The sequence below is a fragment of the Pseudorasbora parva genome, chromosome 17 (assembly GCF_024679245.1).
Source record: "Pseudorasbora parva isolate DD20220531a chromosome 17, ASM2467924v1, whole genome shotgun sequence".
Taxonomy (NCBI): domain Eukaryota; kingdom Metazoa; phylum Chordata; class Actinopteri; order Cypriniformes; family Gobionidae; genus Pseudorasbora; species Pseudorasbora parva.
In genome coordinates, this window is record NC_090188.1 from 44,170,722 (window position 1) to 44,192,533 (window position 21,812).

At 38.8% G+C, this 21,812-nt stretch overlaps 1 protein-coding gene across 7 annotated transcripts in view; it reads left to right on the forward strand.

The window, feature by feature from the left end:
• Window positions 1-20,997, forward strand: part of vit (vitrin) — a 29,036-nt gene extending 8,039 nt beyond the window's left edge. Inside the window, exons 6-22 of one of the 7 annotated variants that reach the window (XM_067421463.1) lie at window positions 488-661; window positions 883-915; window positions 2,557-2,595; window positions 2,678-2,731; window positions 3,536-3,589; window positions 3,705-3,767; window positions 5,406-5,480; window positions 5,670-5,735; window positions 6,170-6,232; window positions 8,965-9,015; window positions 9,702-9,734; window positions 10,322-10,393; window positions 10,494-10,641; window positions 11,367-11,470; window positions 12,635-12,861; window positions 16,560-17,073; window positions 20,129-20,997. In XM_067421463.1, coding sequence (XP_067277564.1) covers window positions 488-661; window positions 883-915; window positions 2,557-2,595; window positions 2,678-2,731; window positions 3,536-3,589; window positions 3,705-3,767; window positions 5,406-5,480; window positions 5,670-5,735; window positions 6,170-6,232; window positions 8,965-9,015; window positions 9,702-9,734; window positions 10,322-10,393; window positions 10,494-10,641; window positions 11,367-11,470; window positions 12,635-12,861; window positions 16,560-17,073; window positions 20,129-20,307 — 1,949 coding nt within the window. In that variant the 3' untranslated portion in view covers window positions 20,308-20,997. The remainder of the gene's footprint in view (window positions 1-487; window positions 662-882; window positions 916-2,556; window positions 2,596-2,677; window positions 2,732-3,535; window positions 3,590-3,704; window positions 3,768-5,405; window positions 5,481-5,669; window positions 5,736-6,169; window positions 6,233-8,964; window positions 9,016-9,701; window positions 9,735-10,321; window positions 10,394-10,493; window positions 10,642-11,366; window positions 11,471-12,634; window positions 12,862-16,559; window positions 17,074-20,128) is intronic. The other 6 variants (XM_067421464.1, XM_067421465.1, XM_067421466.1 and 3 more) reach the window with 6 other exon arrangements.
• Window positions 20,998-21,812: the final 815 nt, after the last annotated feature.

A 21,812-nucleotide genomic window follows, 5' to 3' on the forward strand; every position in this document is an offset into this window, starting at 1 on the left:
TTGTTGCCACATTTTAACACATTTGTGTGTTGTACCATTTGTCAAGCAATAAAAATGATTGTTTTAACAGTCTAAACATGCATTCTTCATTTGTTCTTTCATGAATGTCTAGTTTTACAGTAGGCTAATGCACAGGAGATTTTTTAAGAACAGCCCAGCAGGAATAACCCTGAATAGCAAATCCATTAATGGTAAAATTGACTCCATTTTGGGTTTTCTCAACTGCTCAGCCTGCTGGGTTAAAATGCCACTGGGTTAATTTAACCCAGCATGTGTTCTGTCCAATATTTACCCAGCACTGAGTTGCCAATTGGGTTGTTTTTAACCCAGCCATTTTTAGAGTGCAGTTTGCCAAACTCCTAGCAAATTGCCCTTTGGCAGAACCTGATAGAGTGTGGATCTGTGGCCAGAATCTGTTTCACAGAAGCTCTTTGATGATGAATGTCGCTGTCCAGTAGCAGCTCATCATCCATTCATATTTCCTAAGGTGAACCCAAAGACTTGCCGTACTCCACAGTGTCCCCAGTTACAGAGACTCCTGAGCCGGAGCTGATTACCACCACAGCTCCGCCCACAACCACACATATGACCACACCCACCACCACTCCATCCACCACATCAGCCAAGCCTCGAGCCACCGTTCATAAAGTCCGCGAGGCAGGTGAGCCAATCTCGTATAGATTTAATGCCTTAATTAATTAAATCAATCATAGTCCCTTATTGTAAAATCAATCCCATGCTTTTATCCATTTGTTCTTGGGTCAGTTTTTCAGTACCCTATTGAAATGAACATCCTGACTGGACGATATGGATCAGGTTTCCTCTCAATCCGTCATCTTTCCTCTCTCTGTTTCTAAAGCAGCCTGTTTCTTTCTGATCTAGGCAGCAGTCACCCGTATTTCAGCGCTGTTGCACGTAAGTCAAGCAGGCATGTTGAAGCTTCGATCACGTGGCACTTGTGTTCTTTGTAGCTGCTGTAGTATAATTGTATCCAGAGATATCTGTGCGGTTAGTCTTATTGGTGATTTATAGAACTAATGATCTGTGACTTTTGTGGGTGTAGATGGTGTTGGCTTGTGAATCCTTTTTTTATCTAATCCACTTTTGAAGTACACATGAAACAGCATTTGACTTCCACATCATGATGAGTGACAAAGTTATTTAATGAGAAGAAAATTGTAAAGTGGAGCTTTATTTTATCCACTAAGAATTGATTGCCATACCACTGACAATTGTTCAATATGCAATATTGAAACACATTATTTTGAAAAGTTACTTTTTAAAGTAATGTTTGAATATTGCATTATACTCTAAAAATTAACTAATTAAATTATTGTACATAAAAGAAACTTAATTCTAAGTAACATTTTATGCAGAGTAATGCATTGCGCTAATTTTGCATGACTTTTTTGTATGAAAGTAATGCATTCAACAACAACAGCCTACATAGCACACATTAAGAGTTTTATTACATTTTGGCCACTAGAGCAACATATGCCAGACAATAGATCTTTTAACATTACAGGTTGTATTGCCTACTGTACTACACATTTTATTGAAAGTTGCATTTACTCATTTCATCAACAACAAGAAAAGAAAAAGAAATCTGATCATGGAATGCACATTACTTGCAATGCGTTACTGTACTTATTACTAGGGTTGAGAATCGAAAATCAATTCCAATTCTGGAATCGGATACTTAAGGTCAGGAATCTGAAACTTGTTATAAAAATTGTAGTTTTGAGTCTGCTTATTGATTCCTGTGTGCACATTATAATGTAATTTCAAACCATTTTCAAGTACAATAAGACGCAAAAGAGAACTCAATTCACTCACACCGCACAGTTTTCTTTGCAAAAACATGTCCAGCTCATATAGTGTGTGATTAATGTATTGAGTTCTCGTGCGTGTCTTCTTGTGCTTGAACGCACACACTTTTGTTTTGATAGTTTAGATAGTCAGACTGGGAACCCAAAGTTTGCAAGTTAAATTCTCAATACCAACAGAGGAATCACAAAGGCTTTCTTTAATAGAAATCAGCTGCAGCAAAACGTTTTGCCTAAAGTCACAGTATAAATGTGTTTGATATAAATGTCTGACTAGATTTTTTTACCTTACTGGTTACTTGTAATAGGTTACTTTACTCATTACATAAAAAAAAAAAAAGATTACTTATTACACGTTTCTTGTAATGCGTTACTTTACTCTTTATATTAAAAAGTAATCTTATTATGCAATGCACATTACTTTTAATGCTATACTTTACTTGTTATTTTAAAAAAGAAATCTGATTACGTAATACATGTTCCTTGTAATGCATTACTTTGCTCATTACATTAAAAAAGTAATCTGAATAAATAATGCACATTACTTGTTATATCAAAGATAACATAATACATATTGCTTGTAATAAATAACTCATTCCATAAAGAAGAAAATCTGATTTTCTATTGCATGATACTTGTAATGCTTTACCCCGACACTGGTTGGAGCAACAGTTGTGCCAAAGGCAGAGTGTATTCCTATATCTGTGTTCTCTCTAAATGCTGCATGTAGGGCAATCACAGAGCGTCCAAGGGAAGGGTCCTACACAAGGTATGTCTTTGACACTGTCTGTAGTCCTCACTTCCTGTCAGTAACACAAGCCTTAAACTCTAACCATAACATTTGTCTAAAGCATTTAGAGGCAGCTCCGTCTATGCCAATAGGTTTTCACCCCGCACAAACACAGGTAAACCACACTCCTATTACTCTGACTGTGTTTCCTTTTATTGTGATGCCTTCCTGTTGTGCTTTGTACTCTAATTTGTTCTCAAAGTAAACAGCGTTTTTGGTAATTGATTGTCCTGAGCTAGATGAGTTGTGTTGATCTTGCTGTTTTCTCTCTTGTACATTATGTCTCTTTAATTCAAATGCAAAACTGCTTTAAAATCTGTTGTATGTTACTTCCTGCTGCCAGCTGGTGGCGCTATGACTGTGAACCAAAATTGCTGGATTCATTTGATTAGCCTACATGAGCAAACATTAAATTCGATCTAAATCAGAAAATGGATAAACCAGAAATTGTATGAGACTTTTTTATCATTAATTCTCTTGGCATATCAACATTGTTAAAGATATCAAAATTTCATTTGCAGCTTATCATCTTTAATGTCTTGGCTTCATCTTTACCAAGTTTGGTGAGAATAACATGAATCCCCTTGAAAATGCAGCTCTATTAATAAAATAGAATTCTGCAATTTTCACAAGATTCTAATTTAATTCCAGGATGGCTGCCTTCCTGTTGGTCAGAGCCAATGAAAAGGGTCAAGCTTTATGAAAAATAAATATATGTATGGAGTTTGGTGACAGCACCACCAATACCACCACTGTTGTCAAATGGGGGCACTATAGAGCCCCCATTCCAGCCATTATCCAGGTTGTCTTGGTCTAGTTGGCTTTGACTTCCATTGTTAATATAAATGTTCGGTATTCTTTCAGTGAGATGGGGCTTTAGATGTGGCTTGTCTTAAACATGTTTGTGTTTTGTGGGCAGGTGTGCACAGGACAGAGATCATCCGAAGACAGCCGCATGTTCCCTCAGCTTCAGGTTCGCATGACTCATTCCTTCAGTTCAGACATCACTCAGTAGCAGCTTCGGCGCAGGCATGAACTCTTGCTTTCTTCTCTCCTGGATATTGTTCCATCTGTTTCACATTGTTAAGCAGCTTTCAGTCGGGTGCAGCCACAGTCTGAGCGAAAGCAGCACACGCCGCAGTCTAATCCCAGTAAGTATGTGCAGATGCCGTCTAATAGCATGTGCGTGTCTTCGCATGTGTGCTGATACACATCAAACAACGCAATTACCAAAATACAATGTGTTTTTCCCATCTATAGAGGGATCAGGTAAAGCACATTCAGACATTTGTAAGGCACCCCAATAAACATGCATACAAATCATACATGCCAGTAAACAAGTACTGAGCTTTCTACTCCAGTGTCATTGATATCAGGTAAAGACCTGTTATAAATGTAAGTCAACTCGGATGAGTGACAACATCATGTTCTAGCCTGAACAAGGATCTTTCAATTGATGCCCCTCACTGATTCTTGAGACTTATCTCGGACACAAAATATAATGATTTCAGACACAAGATTGCCTCTAGTTTTGCTTCCTTCTCAAATAAGATAATATTTCGGTCAAACCTGAATCAACACTTTTGTACAGTGAATGGGAGGGGACATGTTCGCTTCACTTGTTGTGTTCATGTGATATTAATCCGTGGGAATGTCATATTAACTATCAGCAAATGGATTTAAAAGACTTTGGGTTTATATTAATCATTTTTGTAGCTTAAATATTGTTTTAACATATAGCCTATTAATAATAACCAATAATTCAAACTTAATTTGAATGCTGTCAACAGATGCTCATTTATCATCACATAGGTTACAGGTGTTAGTTAGGAAAATAAAGCAAATATATGACAATGATTTTTTTTTTTACCAATAATAATAATATTTTAAGAAATGAAAAAGAAAAAAAAACATCAGTAAATTGGATTTAAAAGAATGTTGGGTGGGATAGATAAAAACATACAAGGCATATTCTTTTAACAATTATTGATAACAAACATCATATGAATGATGCGCATAATTACGCACAATACAATATAATAAGCAATATGTTATATAAAAAATGTACATTAATTCCATTTTTTATCATAATTAAAAATAAATATTATTATAGGCCTATTTATTTCTATTAATTCCAGGCTGCTATGATCAGGCATTTGTTGTTGGTTGTTTATGCATTTAACTTGTGGCCATGAGAAATAGATATCATTCCTTCAACATAGGATCTCAAGGCCACCACATAAGGATGGTTACCCTGAAAAAAATGATCACAACATATTATCACATTCCTACGAGTTAATATGACATGGTCACGACAAAACTAAGTGTACCGAACATGCCCCCCACCCCCCCCCCCCCCCGGTTACTGTACTATTGTGTCTCTGAGCAACATTACTGAATAAATCTGTGTTTTTGAGCAAATCGGTTGAGTGAATGGTCCAATGACTCCTGTAGAAAGAGTCACTGTAAAATTCCTAAAAGAGATACAAACTGTGAAAATATCTTGAACTAACTGTTCTGTAATCAATTTAATTAAACACTAAAATGTTCTTAACCCCAAAGTACCAGTTCATTACTTTAAACCCACTTTTTTGTCTATAAAAGTAATCAAAAGTATAAAAGCAAAATCAAAGGTTTTTCTTGCTCTGTGGCATCTTTTCACATTTCATCTGTAATTTAATACATTTTTCCACGCTTTATCAACTTTAGCTTGTTTTGTCTCTTGTCCCGAGAGAGGTCCATTTGATGTTGTAATGTATTTTAAGCAGTTTCTAAATCTCCCTGTTTAGCATTGGCACGACGCGATTGGACGCACCCTGCGTATGCACGACCTGATTGGTTCTCTGGCACCAGAAGGCCAACAGGTATCAGAAACATTATGCCGGTCCATCAAGTTCAATAAAGTAACCCTCCATAAGCAAACATAAAAGAAGACATAAACGAAAGCTAAACATGCTTTTAAACTATCTATAAACACATAATAATTCATGATAATCCCTACACCATCATGTCTAAATCTGACATGAGGCCCAACCCTCACTTTCTGTGTTCAGATAGTAGCCACTCAGTGCCAAACACAGGCAATAAATGGAGCAAGATGAGCACTGCTGACCCCGCAGGTAAGGAGTTCATATTCTTCTAATGCAGTACCAGAGGAAAATACGCATAAATCTGCATTACGGCTTCATAGTGTGCATAGCACATGTCTGTTTTGATCACCGTAGAATCATATCTATGTACGCAGGTTCCTACAATATCTGCTACTCATTTTATTCACTTCATTCATGCTGTTCAAATATGCCATGGCACTAGGTTTAATAAGTGCCAATGTGCGGCCCACATGATATCAAACATTCAGAGGAGCATGTGTTTCTGCTATATGACTTTAGCTTTATCATCCATGTCAGAGAACAGGTGGTAAGCTACGGTTTTCTTTACAGCTTTTGATTGTCTGGCTTTTTTTGCTAACATTCACACAGGCATTATGGGTATGTTTTCTATAATGCTTTACGCTGAACTAACAGTTCCTGCAAATGCTGCCTCTTCCCTGCAGTTCTTGACCCAAGGCCTGATAACACAGAGTATGAGCACTGGCCGTATAACTTTGGACAGTTTTGTAAGTATTCTCTCTTTTTATTTTTGAGTAATACAAAATAATGTAATCTGTGTGAAGAGTATATGTTATAAATGTGTTATAATTAGTGCTGGGTAGTGTATGATCTAGATTATGTAATCATATTCCAAAAATCAAGTACTTAAAAGTACTTGCATTTTAAAAGTTGCCAGCCACCGCCAGGGTTTTTGACCATTTTCACAAAAATGTAATAGCCCATATAATTTTTTGTTTTATGAATATCTGAGCATACAATATATTGTCTCGGTTATGTATGTAACCCCGTACGTCGGAACTGACAGACAAGTAGGGATCTATTTTCGAAGACCAATCTACTTTGAGTGTATATAAACGAGCCAATAAACATTGGCATGTGGTCGCCACTCCACCTGCAGCGCGGGTATAAATACGGAAGCGAAAGTACTGCATATCACTTTTTCAACTGAGGAGACGAGATAGTGACCCAGCCTTCAGCTGAAGCACAGCACCTGGCGACGGGATGTACGTCTCCATTCTCTACTTCAGGGAACGAGGGTTACATACATAACCGAGAAGTTCTCTTTCAGTTGGTCACTTTCGACGTACGTCAGAACTGACTGACAAATTGGGATCCCTACCAACATGCCAGGGATGCTGGCCCTTCCAGCGCCCTGACAGAGCTCACTGGACCACTCCAGCAGGAAATGTCAGTCACTGCTGTTCCTGCAAGACCCATTCAAAATGACTATTGGATAATGCTGGGGAAGGAGCCACGTCCTTCAGTGGAAGGAGAGGTGGCAAATACGAATAAGGACTAACCTATCAGGTAGTACTACCTATGGTAGTCTCTGGGGTGGATCCAACCTGGTCCCAGGGAGGAGAGAACATGCCCAGAGATGACAGAGTGGGCTCTGTGCAGGGAAAGACAAGGGGCTAGCCAAGTATGGTAGCTGATACCCTGGAGAATACACATATGGGATAGCCGCTATTGCTGCAACGTACATTTTTAAGGGTGGAGTGAGACAGCCTTCGCTCCAGCCCATCCTGTAGGAAGGAAGGGACAAAAGTAATCAAACACCTTCGTGGGTCTTGCCTGTGGGAATAGCACAACTGGATGTACAGTTTCCACTTTAAAGCATAGAGGCGTCTCGTAGAGGATGCTGTAGCATACATGATGGTGTCTACCACTGCCTGTGGTAGCCCACCTAGAACCTCAGCATCCCGTCCAGGGACCAAACATGAAGTTTCCAGAGTTCTGGACGTGGGTACCATAGAGTGCCCCATCCCTGAGAAAGCAGGTCCTTCCTCAGGGGAATCTGCCAGGGAGGGGCTGTCGCGAGGAGTCCTGTCCAGACCTGGCCCTCTGGGGGCCCAGGGAGGCTTATTTTACTTCATAAAAAAGTAACTTTTTGATCAAAAAGCTGAGAAAATCGTGTTTGTGAAAGACTATTTAGATCAGATTTAGAGATGATCAAACACAAGTGAAGGGGATTGAGTCCATCAACACCTCTAATGCTTCACAGACCTGTAGCTCGTCCTGTGTCCACCTCTCATTCACTAACATTAGATCATTTTGATTTATATGATGTTTTAATGTTGATGATCACATTATTTTATATATGCATCTGCTTACATACCATCGCTTGTTTTACTGCGTCTGTAAAACAAGACTGACTTGACAGGACTGAGACATTTTTTACACACAATAAAGCAAAATAAAATAGTGTAGTAAGAACAGAACAAATAAATGCATCTTCAAGAATACAACAACTGAGTGCAGAAATGGTCGGAAGTGTGTGATGGCACAGGGTTGGGCCCTATAACCCCGTGTCTGGATCCAGAAGAGTCTTTGTTGGGAGCCTCAGTCGTCTGTTGCTGGATTCTGGGTTTATACTTTATAGGGTGCAGGTTTTACAGTTCCCTCAAGAACAGAACTACTGCTACTGTCTCTGGTCTGCATCCACTTTCATTGCATATGAAAAGCAGCCTGAACATTCTGCCGGGTAACTCATTTATCTGCTTCATGCAGCAAATAAACTCAGATGTGTTTAGAACGATGATGATGTATGGAGCGAGCGGGTTTCTGTTTCTTGTAAAGCTACAGTCATATTTGCGAAGCTTTGTGTACAATATTTTATTTACATTTCATGATGTGATAAGTTAACTTTACTTGAATTTGCTGCATTACTGACAATAGAGGTATTGGGATCATGCGGCAGCAAGTACCAAAGAGAAAGTATCTCTACTCATTTTAAAAATGCATTTACAAACCAGATTCCAAAAAAGTTGGGACATTGTACAAATTGTGATTAAAAACAATTCAGAATACAACATAGATGACATATCAAATGTTAAACTGAGATGCGCTGATAACAACTTGGGTTGTCCTTGTCCTCTTTAGTCCAGATGACATGGTGTCCCAGTTTTCCAAAAAGAACTTAAAATTTAGATTCGTCTGACCACAGAACAGTTTTCCACTTTGCCACAGTCCATTTTAAATGAGCCTTGGCCCAGTTGTAAATTATTGCATTCCTTTTTTATTCACAATTTGTACAGTGTCCCAGCTCTTTTAGAATCATGTTTGTAAGCTGTCTGGATTGATGAGAAAAAGCATATGCCCCTCAGCTTTACTGTTGATTTTTAAATCTACAGGGCTGAAGTCTGTTATGGTGATCGTGTAAGTGTAGTGCCTGTGAGTCACTGTGTCTTTGTGAAACTGGAGTCCTGATTGATGTGTACATGATTTCTGTGTTCAGCTCCGGATCCAGAAGACCCCAAGCCTCCGCCTGAGACGAGCCACCCCAGAGGTGCGTCAAAAACACAAGCACATTTGTATAAAAAAGCCCAGAGGTCTCTCACAATGAACAATGAAGTCCAGTGTCTGCTTAAAGTGCACCTATTATGCTATTTTAAAGGCTCCTAATTTTGTTTTGAGTCTACACGCATTAATGCTCGAAAAGACTCTAATTCTCTCCTAATCTCCACCGCAGCTTCAGCTCTTTTCTCTCAGACTCTGAAACGCTTCCATCAAGGATTCAGTCTCTCTAAGCCCCACCTCTCTGAGCGCTCCTCTTCCGTGATTGGTCAGAAAGCAAGCGCTCATTATCAACCCCTAACCAAACTCTTCCAGCCTCAGTGACGACTATAGTGAGTGAGGGCGGGGCTAGGAGACACTGCTCAGACAATCAAGACCAAAGGCAGGCATTATGCAAATTAGTTGCGAACCTAAACAGTTACTAACCTAAACTTAATTACTGACGACTCGTTTCAGTTCAGAAGCACTTCTTTCTTTTAGGAGATAAAACTTTATGTATCTGAAACTCTGAAACTTTACAGAGGTTTTACATTCAGAAACAGCTGCTGTATTACATAATACATGAAAGGGAACATCTGGAAAAGCTTAATAGAGGCACTTTAAGAAATTGTGATTAGATATTGATTTTTTTAATGATTGTGTGATTAATTATTAATTAGTGTGTAATTACTCTCACAGAGGCGCCTGCCGAGTCAAACCCATTCGAGTCAGGTGAGGAAATCTACTGACTATAGTGTGTGAGCTTTATGGAGGCAGATTTATGAACGCAACAAAAGCTCAAACTCCACAAACGTACCTGTACATACAACTGACAGCAGTTTCCAGCTGAAATAAACACTAGATGCTCTAAAACACCAACAAATTGTGATTACAGGGAAAGATTATTGATTAATAGAGACTTATTTTCAAGCTGTTATATTATGAGCTCAAACATAGTGCATGCTTTGTAAACTAATACATTTTGTTGTTTGGAAGACATTGGATCCATTTGTGTGGCATTTTTAACGAAGTAAAGACACTTGGGTAAAAGAGCTCAAAGAGGCTTTAAAGTGGCACAGATGTGTTTTTATCTCATGTTTGCTTTTGTTAACACTATCAGTAAGGTTTCAATTTAGGGGTCTTTTATCATGAAAAAGCAGTACCAGGTTCTAGTAGCCTTTTTTCTCAGCAAAGCTCTTTAGCAGGTTGTGCAGTTATGTATTTTATTTTAAATGTGGACTTACTGTATAATACACAGTTCCTCACAGTACTGTAGATAGATACAGGATTGATAATGGCAACATCCTCTCATCTCCCAGGATTCATCGCTCGAGGACCCGAACCACCAGCCAGAAATCCTGAACTCAGTGATCGGACACAAGGAGATCCAAGTACATTCCTCCATGTTCCTTCAAAACTGACACTGATTATAACAGTCTATCACTCACTTCCTTTCCTATCTCTCATCCGATTCTCATCCTGTCTTTGTAGATTGTAAAGTTGATATTGCGTTCCTCATGGATGGCAGCTGGAGCATTGGGAAAAGACGTTTTAAGATTCAGAAAGACTTCCTTGCGGAGGTTTCTCAGGCTCTTCGCGTGGGATCAGCCGGACCCATGATGGGCATCATCCAATACGGGTAATAATACGTCCCTGAGCCAGAAAACAGACAAACACTTGAGTATTATTAATGAAAACCAGTGAGGGACTGTCGAGAAACATGCTCCCAATAGCATTCACAGTATAATAAATACAATTTGGTTTTAGCAAACATTCATTTTTCCCTCAGAATCAGAATATGTTTATTTCATAATAGAAATATTTACAGAATGTTTACACACTCTTTTGGATAGCCACTAAAACATACAATATCAATATACTTACATTGTCTAACATGAAAACATGTAATTTACATTACAAGAATTTCAGAGATGTGTCTGAATCTTAAGGGTGATTGTAGAATATTGATTGTTTATATGCAATAGTGTTCAAATGTTTGGAGTCTGTAGGATTACCTCTTATAATCACCTAAAAAAAAAAAAAATATATATATATATATATATATATATATATATATATATATGTGTGTGTGTGTGTGTGTATATATATATATATATATATATATATATATATATATATATATATATATATATATATATATATATATATATATATATATATATATATATAATATTCTAGGTGATTATAAGAGTCGAGTGATTCATTGATGTCAATGGTTCTTGGAATTTCAGATCTGTCGAGTAATCAGGAGATGTGTATATCTCTAAATGAAGTTACATAATGTAATGTCATACCAAAATATAACTGGCATGGCATTTCATCAGCATTCCATTTCTGATCCAGGGATGATGTGGTCACAGAATTCAGTCTGAAACAGTTCTCCAGCTCCAGTGACGTGAAACCAGCCATCAACAAAATCACGCAGAAGGGCGGCCTTTCGCATGTAGGTGAGTGAATAATGCCGGAGCGCACCGAGCAGGCCAAACAGCAGGAGCTGTCACATGGTTTCACAAAATAAAAGCTCTTTCTGATTCTGATCTCAGGTCCAAATAAGATCTAAATCTGAGCTGGGAACTGTGGCGAAATTACAGGGCTGGTGCCACTCTGTGGTGTTTCTGTGTAAGCTGACCAAATGCCTGAGGTTTATCCAACCTAGAGATTTGGTTGCATGGTTTGTGTTATAGATAGTGTCTCACTTTAATAAAACAGAGGAAACAGCAGCTGCATATAAAGTCAAAGATAGCCTGAGGACACAGCATTATCTGCTGTGATGAATCTGGTTGGAAGAGGTTTAATCAGAGCCATAGTCCTTCATCTTCTGTATATAATTTACACAAACATGCTTGTTTGGACTGCAGTGACCCCATAAACTCGGTAGTTTAGAACCTACTGTATGTGATTATCTTAGTACACAAACAATATATTTAAGGTTTGTTGTTGTTGATTCAATCCTCTGAGCCCCACTAATACTGAAATACATGAATCACCCCTGGAAGTTGTGCTGGACTTTTCTTCTTTATTGTGCCATATATTGAGTTAAACGCCTCTCAAACAAGAACAAATGTAGTGGGCGGGGCTTGATTTTGTCTGAGGGGAATTGATTGGATGGCTGTGGTTTGCTATTGGTGGATCTCATGTGAGTGACAGGTGGCCCCGCCCTCATCATCAGAGAAGAGATGTCTCTGTGAGAGAGAGGGAAGTCATTCTGACTCAAGATTACCAGGAACATGAATTTAAAACAATCATGATAAATCATTTAGAATAAACTGCAATAATCCATTGTGATTTCATGGTGACTTTGTGCTTGACGTGCCTAAATGCTTTTAGTATCCACTAAGTGCAGCATTTCTAAAATACTTTCTTATTAAGTCGATGAGCTCAAATTTGGAAAATTCAGTTAAACTTTAAGGTTTTACTAACTGCTGCATTGATATAGTTTTCAGCAGTGGCGTGCAACACCCAGTCTTTTCCTGAGTCCTGGAAGCATTTAAGGAAAGCGTCTGAGGGCCGAGACTGGAGGCGAAACAGAGCTGCGATTGAAACCCAGCAGAGAGCGTTCCCTAAAGAACTGTAGCTGTTTTGTGCTGACTCTGGCTCTGTGCTCCTTTAAGGGAAGGCCCTCTCCTACATCAACAAGCACTTCTTCAGTGATGCTAATGGGAATCGAGGTGGCGCGCCCAACGTGGCCGTGGTTCTGGTGGACGGCTGGCCCACTGACAGGGTGGAGGAGGCCTCGCGGCTGGCCCGAGAGTCCGGCATCAACATCTTCTTTGTCACCATCGAGGGCCCTGATGAGAATGAAAAGCAGAACGTGGTGGAGGCCAACTTTGTTGACAAGGTATCAATATCGATTACGTTGGAGTGTCCGGTTTCATTGTGTGGAAGTGCTGTGAGAAATGAACATAATTACGTTATGCTAGGGTTAGTGTTCATGATCAAAACACATCGGAGACCATAATCATATAATACTTTTATTTTCATTAATATTTAATTTAGTTTTTTCTTTAATATTTTGTATTTTAAGGAGATTGCATGTTTTCAAATTATATATATATATTTTTAAAGATATATATTTAAAATTAGGGGTGTAACGATACGCGTATTCGTATTGAACCGTTCGGTACGAGGCTTTCGGTTCGGTACGCGGTACGCATTATGTACCGAACGGTTCTTGGACTAATTAATTAGATTTGGAAAATAAAAAATTGTGTGAAATATAATAATATGCGTTCAACAAGGTAGCCCAATAACCAAAACGACATAACAGGCAATGCCCCTGACACCGCCGAAGTGAAAGAAAAAAAAAACACCAAATATGTTTTAGACTGCTCAGTCAGGTGCTCGCTTACTCAGTAGGCTACGCGCTGAATGCTCGTGGCAAAATGGCTATTGCGTTTAACAAACCAGAAATAGAAGATCCTCCAATAACCGACAGGTCTGGTGTTTGGGTGAACTTTGGATTCTTGGTAAGCTATGATGGTGTTGGCAAGATTGATGGATTAAAAAACAACGGTATGTCGCATTTGCTGATGGTACAGCAGCGGGAATAATTCATGTCATGTCAATCAAAGCCGACAACAAGACGATCTTGTTGTCTTTACGTTGACAACAAGACGATAAAAAGGAGAAACAGCCACAAACTATCCCACAAACTATCCCCGCAGCATTAAGACAGACATTTCCAACTTATTCAAATGGCAAAAGACATCACCGCGGCGAGTGGTCCAATTATAGCCGCGGATATGAGACCTAACGCCTGTTTCACACATACTCCGTCTGCAGTGCGTGTGCGGTGCATATTTTTTCCCGTACCCATGTTAACGGATGACAGCTTTCAAACTGCACGCGGATGCTGTCCGTCAGTCCGTTCCAGGAGCGTTGCGTCTGCAGCAGTGCACGGATCGTTTGCGTACCGAGTTTATTTTTTGCTGCGCTGCGTTGCTGCATTAAAGCGACAGAAGACTTTTCGCATTAAAATAAACATGTACTGACGCGAAAATCTAATAATTTCACCAAAGATGCATCTCATTTAAAATATACTCTTGTTTCAAAGTCAACACATGGCTTTTTTTTTCCTCAAGTAATGCAACAAAACGACACCTTACCTGGCATTTAGGTAAAAAAAAATGTGCCATAATGGAGAGCACTCATACTTTCTCTGAGGTGAAAAGCAAAGTTCTTTTTGACCTGCAGGATTTCTTTTAAAAGGGTGTAAAAACGAAAGTAAAGACTAGAGTCGGCTGTTTTTGAATAGATTATTGTAAGTTTCTAATTTAAAATGTTTGTGATTTAAGGCTATAAACTATGTTTAAATGTTTTGCCACTTGTGTGAGCTAAATCTAAAGTATATAAATATGAATAAATGAATTTAATAAAATGTTGTTTAAATGTAGTAGGCTACGTAACCTGACTTCTATTAAAGAGTAAACAAAGAAAATTGGAATTCTGACGAGGCATGTTCAGTAAAAACTTTTGGATTTTAAATAAAAAATAATGAATAAATGCTGTGTTTGTGATATGCAACAGCGGATCAGTTGCGGACTGCAAACGCAGCATAAAGCACTACAGGGTGTGGGGCTCCTGAAACACGCACCGCACACGCTAATGTAAAGAGCTAATGTCTTATTCCTGTAACTACATAGAAGATGGGTAAAATCATACAACAACAAAAAATCATACTTTGTTAGTTTTAATAAAATAATAATAAAAAAAGGTAATTTCTGCCAATTTTTTCTTTTTGCTGTATCTAAAACATACCGAACCGTACCGAACCGAACCGTGACACCAGTGTATCGTATCGAACCGAACCGTACCGAACCGAACCGTGACACCAGTGTATCGTATCGAACCGAACCGTGAATTTTGTGAACCGTTACACCCCTATTTAAAATGTAAAAAATATTTTTTTTTACTTTTGCTACTGATTTTTAATAAATGCATTTATGTTAGAAAAGGAGCAAAATTCTTTAACATCTGTTGAATGAGGGGAGATTAGTGTGGAAGCCACAGAATAAAAAAATAATTGTATAACTCACGATGAGTGTTTATATTTCACAATGAGGAGAATAAAAAAAGAGTCAGAATCGTGACAGAAAATCCCATTTGTAAGTTTGAATAAATTCTGAATTGCGAGATACACTACAACAACAACAAAAAAAAATCTTATTTCTGTTTGGGACGGAAACAAGAAATACGATTTCAATCAGAAATAAGAATATTTTTCTCACACCATTAGCAGATCATTTTGCCTGTTTTAGGCAAAAACTCACTTCATTTAGATTTTATATCAACAAAACAAGAAAAAATATCTAATGTAATTTTACTGATCTAGTAAATGCATCTTGATTTGAGAAGTTAGATATTTAGAAATAAGAAGAGCATTTTTTGCAGTGTTTGTATTTGTGTTCACACACCAAGTTTAGTACCTCCGGGTTAATGCTGCCTTCACGTGCTCTAGGAATTATCGTAAATACAAGTTTCCTCGGTAAAAATTGCACATGCCTCACATTTTGAAACGTGAATGCAATGATCTCTTGATCACGACTTCAGAAGTCGGAATGGCTGTGTGCAGAAACGGCCAACGGCTTCTTCTCGCTCCCCAAAAGAAATGTCACATCTCATAAAATTTGTTATTTTGGAAAGATTGCTTACTAAAATTAGCATTCTGGGTCTATATATCGAATAATTTAGGTCACTTCAACCTGCGGACATGAAAAACAACCGGTGTGAAATTTGCAGACTTGGTAACACAGTGCAGTTGAGTTCTGTTGACATTTGACAACTAACGTTATGCGTCGCTCCGCTGCTCTGATTGGTTGTAGGTCTATACAATCGAGGTCTTTCCTGGTTCGGTTGAAACACGCCCCATAATCACAGCCCAATGCAGCAGAATCAGTTTCCACCGCAGGATCTTTCCCCAGGAACTAGAAACTTTAGGGTGGTACTTGGTGTGTTTCGACCACAGGATCTAAATGACCCTGCTTGCGAGGTAGTACCTTTTCAAAGTTCAGGAAGTTTCAGGGGCGGGACTTGGGCGCTGAACAAGCTTATTGGTTAAGCTCATGCAGCATTTTATTTCATCGTCATATTTAAAAGCCTTTGCGAGGTTCATTCTGTGTTCTGTAATAGCTGATAATAACGTACATTGTCATTTTAAATCTAGCTTTACAAGCTTTCAGAATATGCTTTAGTATCAGTGCTCTTTTCCGCCATTTTGTTAATTACCTCTTTAGAAAAACAATACATAACCAGCAAAAGCAGCACAGCTTGATTCTCCTCCATACTTGTTATTGTTATAGACAGTGTCGCGCAAAAATGATTACTGTCCACCGCTGACTAGAAGGAGCAGTCACGCAGTCCGACATCACCGGACTAATCGAACTGTAAAAAAGTTCCTGGTACAATTTGTTCTGGATAATTTTGGTGGAAACGGGGCTATATTCTGACTAGAATTGAGTATGACGATGGCAGGCTAAAGTTTAGTACCAGCGGGTTAAGGAACACAGAGGGAAGTTGATTTCTTGTTTTTGTCCGTAGGCTGTGTGCAGAACCAACGGCTTCTTCTCGCTCCCCATCTCGAGCTGGTTCGCTCTGCGTAAAGCCGTGCAGCCTCTGGTTAAGCGTGTGTGTGACACCGACCGCCTGGTGTGCAGCAAGACCTGCCTGAACGCCAACGACATCGCCTTCGTCATCGACGGATCCAGCAGCGTCGGCACCGGGAACTTCCGCACCGTGCTCCAGTTCGTCGCAAACGTCACACGCGAGTTTGAGATCTCAGACACGGACACGCGTGTGGGAATCGTACAGTACACGTATGAGCAGAGGCTGGAGTTCGCCTTCGGACAGCACAACAACAAAGCCGACCTGCTGAACGCTATCAAACGCATAAACTACTGGAGCGGAGGAACCAGTACAGGAGCCGCCATCACGTACGCCGCGGACCAGCTCTTCAGCAAATCCAAACCCAACAAGCGCAAGATCATGATCGTCATCACGGACGGACGCTCCTATGATGACGTCAGGGCCCCGGCGCTGGCCGTACACCGGAAAGGTGAGTGTGACGGAAAGCCAAACGCCAGATACATATTAATAGAAGTCATATATCAAATTTGGTTTACAAAGAGCCAATTTTCTTGTGCATTTATGATATTTTTACCAGTAAAATTATTAAATATACTATTGCTTTATCATACTTCAAAGGATTAGTTCACCTTTAAATAAACTTATGCTGACATTTCCTCACCCCCATGTCATCTAAGATGTCCATGTCTTTCTTCAGTGGAAAAGAAATTAAGGTTTTTGATTCGAACATTAATAAAAAATGTATTCGAAAAACTTTTTTTCATTGCAAGTTTGGAGGCATGAACAAAGGGAACAAAGGCACTCACTCTCTGGTAACCTAGCAACGTAGGGAGTGACGCGCTAGCAGCCAATCATGTAACAGTTTATTTTTTGGTTCAGTAACAGAACCGGCGTGGAAAAGGAGAGGTGCGGCGAACGAGGAAATAGTAGATAAATCAGGAAAACAAGTCAGCTTGCCAGTACGGCAGTTTTTGGGATTTTATAAATCTGACCATAGTCAAACCAATGTCGTCTGCAAATTATGCAAGACCGTCGTCCCGACCAAAACTGGGTAATACCACAAACTTGTTTTACCACCTTAAATGATTAGTTGACTTTTAAATAAACTCTTGCTGATAGTTTCCTCACCCCCAAGTCATCCCAGATGTCTATGTCTTTCTTTATTATTGAAGGTTTTTGATGAAAACATTTCAGGATTTTTCTCCATATAATGGACTTCAGTGGGCCTCAAACGGCTCAAGGTCCAAATGATAGTTTCAGTGCAGCTTCTAAACGACACCAGATGATTAATAAGGGTCTTATCTAGCCAAACCATTGTCATTTAAACAAAAAATAAAAGAGTTGAAGTTTTATAAGCACAAATGCTGGCCTTGCTCTGTTCTGTGATGTGCGTTCATTCGTTACGCTTGAAAAGGTCATGCTTGACATAGGTGGAAGTACTGAATCAGTGTTTACGAGTGTTCGTAAAAACGTTTTAAACGATAAACTGACACAAAGACATCTGAATATGTGTGTATGGTCCTCCTTACACACACATCGAAACTGCATCAATTTGGACCTTCAACCGTTGGTTCCCATTGAAGTCCATAATGTGAAGAAAAATCCTGGAATGTTTTCCACTAACAGTTGAGCGTGGAATATTTAGTAGTGAGGAAATGTCAGGAATGGACTTATTGCACAGGTGTCAGCCTATCACGGCCCCACGCTTGAGTTCACTGAGCTCCTGAGAGCGATCCATTCTTTCACTAATGTGTGTAGAAGTGTCTGCAGGCCGAGAGCTGGAGTTATACACCTGTGGACATGAAGGGACTGAACATCTGAGCTCAGGGTTCTGGAGGGGCGGCCCAATACTTCTGGCAATATACAGGTTCTGGTCATATAATTAGAATATCATCAAAAGTTGATTTATTTCACTAATTCAATTCAAAAACGGAAAATTGTGTATTATATTCCTTCCTTACACACAGACTGATATATTTCAAATGTTTATTTATTTAAATTTTGATTTTAACTGAAAACTAAGGAAAATCCCAAATACAGTATCCTAGAAAAAAATTATATTATTTAAGACCAACACATCCCTATGTCTGTGCGCAGTGGTCCTTGAAGCACTGACTCCAGCTGCAGTCCACGCTTTGTGAATCTCCCCCACATTTTTGAATGGGTTTTGTTTCACAATCCCATCCAGGGTGCGGTTATCCCTATTGCTTGCACACTTTTCTACCACATTTTTTCCTTCCCTTCGCCTCTCTATTAATGTGCTTGGACACAGAGCTCTGAGAACAGCCAGCCTCTTTTGCAATGACCTTTTGTGTCTTGCCCTCCTTGTGTAAGGTGTCAATGGTCGTCTTTTGGAGAACTGTCGAGTCTGCAGTCTTCACCATGATAGTGTAGCCGACAGAACTAGACTGAGAGGCCATTAAAGGCCTGCAGGTGTTTAAGTTCATGAGCTGATTAGAGTGTGGCTCCAGCTGTCTTCAATATTCAACCTTTTCACAATATTCTACTTTTCTGAGATACTGAATTTAGGATTTTCCTTAGTTGTCAATTATAATCATTAAAATTAAAAGAAATAAATATTTGACACACACACACACACACACACACACACACACACATATATATATATATATATATATATATATATATATATATAATCTCAGTCTGTGTGTAATTACTGAATATAATATACAAGTTTCACTTTTTGAATGGAATTAGTAAAATAATTCGTTTTAATGATATTCTAATTATATGAACAGCATCTGTAGTGTAGATAAACCTAAAATTGCTCATTAGCTCCATATAGAGCTAAAAGGCCATCTAGTGGAGAGAGTCATGAAATAGCACTTATGTTTTTATTTTTCCACAAGAGGTCGGCAAAGACACCCAATGGAAGACATTCTGAGCTGAATCAACAGGGTTATACATGAAAATGACTTATTTTGAATTTAAGTTAAAAGAATGTGCTAAGATTATTATTTATTGATCAAATCTAGTAATTTAAAGGTAAATAAAATAAAACATGCATTAAAAAAGGCATTTTTGACAAATATAGTGAAGTCAACTTTATTTATATATAAAATGCTTTTACAACGCCGATTGTGTCAGAGCAGCTTCAGTGTTAAACAGGACAATACTGCAACAGAATTAGATTTGGCTGTACAGTCGTTCTGGAGTAAACAGTGATGTTATCAGCTTATTTTAATTTATCAGAGAGAGACAATGTTGGCAGATCAGTATTATAGTTTATAGAATTAAATAAGACCTAATACGTTAATTTTACTTGGCTATTTAGTTTAATAAAATCGTAATTTTAGTGTCCCCAGCTGAGCAAGCCAAGTCAAAGGCGACAGTGTATAATAGTATAATTTTAAGGCTTCAGGTCATTTTGGGTCACAGCAAGGGGATGATGAGGGTTTTACGTCATGATTGCCAGTCAGGGCTGTAGCTAGAGCTTCTGGGCCTGAATGATTAAAGTGTCTCTGTCAGAGCAGGTATTTACTCTTCTGTGTCTCACACACCAGGTGTGATCGCGTACTCCATCGGCATCGCCTGGGCAGCGCAGGACGAGCTGGAATACATCGCCACCGACCCCGACAGAGAGCACTCGTTCTTTGTGGATGAGTTCGACAACCTCTACAAGTATGTGTCAAAGATTATTCACAACATCTGCAACGAGTTCAACTCCCAACCACGCAACTGAACCATCAGAAATCCTAGGAGCACACACAGGTTTATGCAGTCAGAGCCCTACTCTCAGGATCCCAGTCTTAGGAGAGGGCAGCTTTCATATCTCATATGATGCCAGTGAGTGTGTGTTCAGTACTAAAGTGTGACGGACTTATAGAGGTATGAGAGACCACGCTCACAGCTTTTGCATTGTTTCAGTTAAAGATTATTTATATTTTACATGCTGACCATAATAATATGAAACATTTCACAATAATAATAATAATAATGTATTTTTCATATGAAAGCTTATTGCTAATTGTCTGCACAAGATAAAGGTGTCGATTTGTAAATGAGAAATCTTTTAAAATGACGTGCTAAACGAATGGGATTTTGCTTATGTTCAGAGGACAGGACTGTTAATGCATGCATGAACTGACTGATGTTACTGTAATGGACGAGATAAGACACTAAGCTCATCAGTACTGGAGTATTATGAGGGTTTTTAAACCAAGTTACAGAAAATACAAGAAAGGCAACATTCAGAAGCTGCTGTTGTGTGGTTTTATGTGTTGATCATAAACATGAAACGTTTTTTTCTTCAAATTTTGAATTCATATATTGTAATTTTTGTATTTGTATATAAAAATGCTTGTATTTTTGTTTAAGATTACAAAATTGATCCAATATTTGAATGCAATTTTTAATAAAAATAATTATTGAAAACCAGCAAATTCATGGATTTTGAGATGTTTTGTGTCTGGAAGAAAAATATATTTAATCTCTGCCAAAATCTTGATGATTATTTAGGGCAGGGGTCCCCAGACTCAGTCCTGGAGGGCCACTGTCCTGCAGAGTTTAGCTCCAACCCCAATCAAACACTCCTGAAACATCTAATCAATGTTTTACTAGGTCATATAAAGGCATTGATTAGCTGGTTCAGGAGTGTTTGATTGGGGTTGGAGCTAAACTCTGCAGTTGGAGCTTAGACTCTGCTAAACTCTGCTGTTCTTTACTTACAGGCACACATGACTGATAGATACTGAGATTTATTACAAAAAATAAAGTCAAAACTGTAATGCAAATCAGTTTAAGGCCCTTAAATTATCTGTGCTATTGAGATTATAGAATAGAACAGAATAGAGCAGAGCCGAATACAATAGAATAGTTGTGCAATATAAATGCTATACTGCTTATAACTCCAGAAGAAAGCAAACCCCATTTCCCAGAAAGCATGTAAAGATCAGGCTGTGTTAATTTGAGGACGCGACAGCCCTCTGGTGGCCTGAAGCTGAACTGCTCTGAGTCTGACCCTTAGAGACTGATAAATGCCCATATTCAACTAGTACATTCACTGGAGCCCTGTATAATTCACGTGGGAGCATTAGACGAAAGAGGAATCCAGTGAATGGTCATTTGTGAGCAGCACATGATTCATATCACTGTTGGTAAAACTGAATATTTCTGATGGTGAGGGTTTTAAGGACAATGGGAAAACATAAATATGCGACTAGATGGTGACGAGTGAGTGAAATTTGG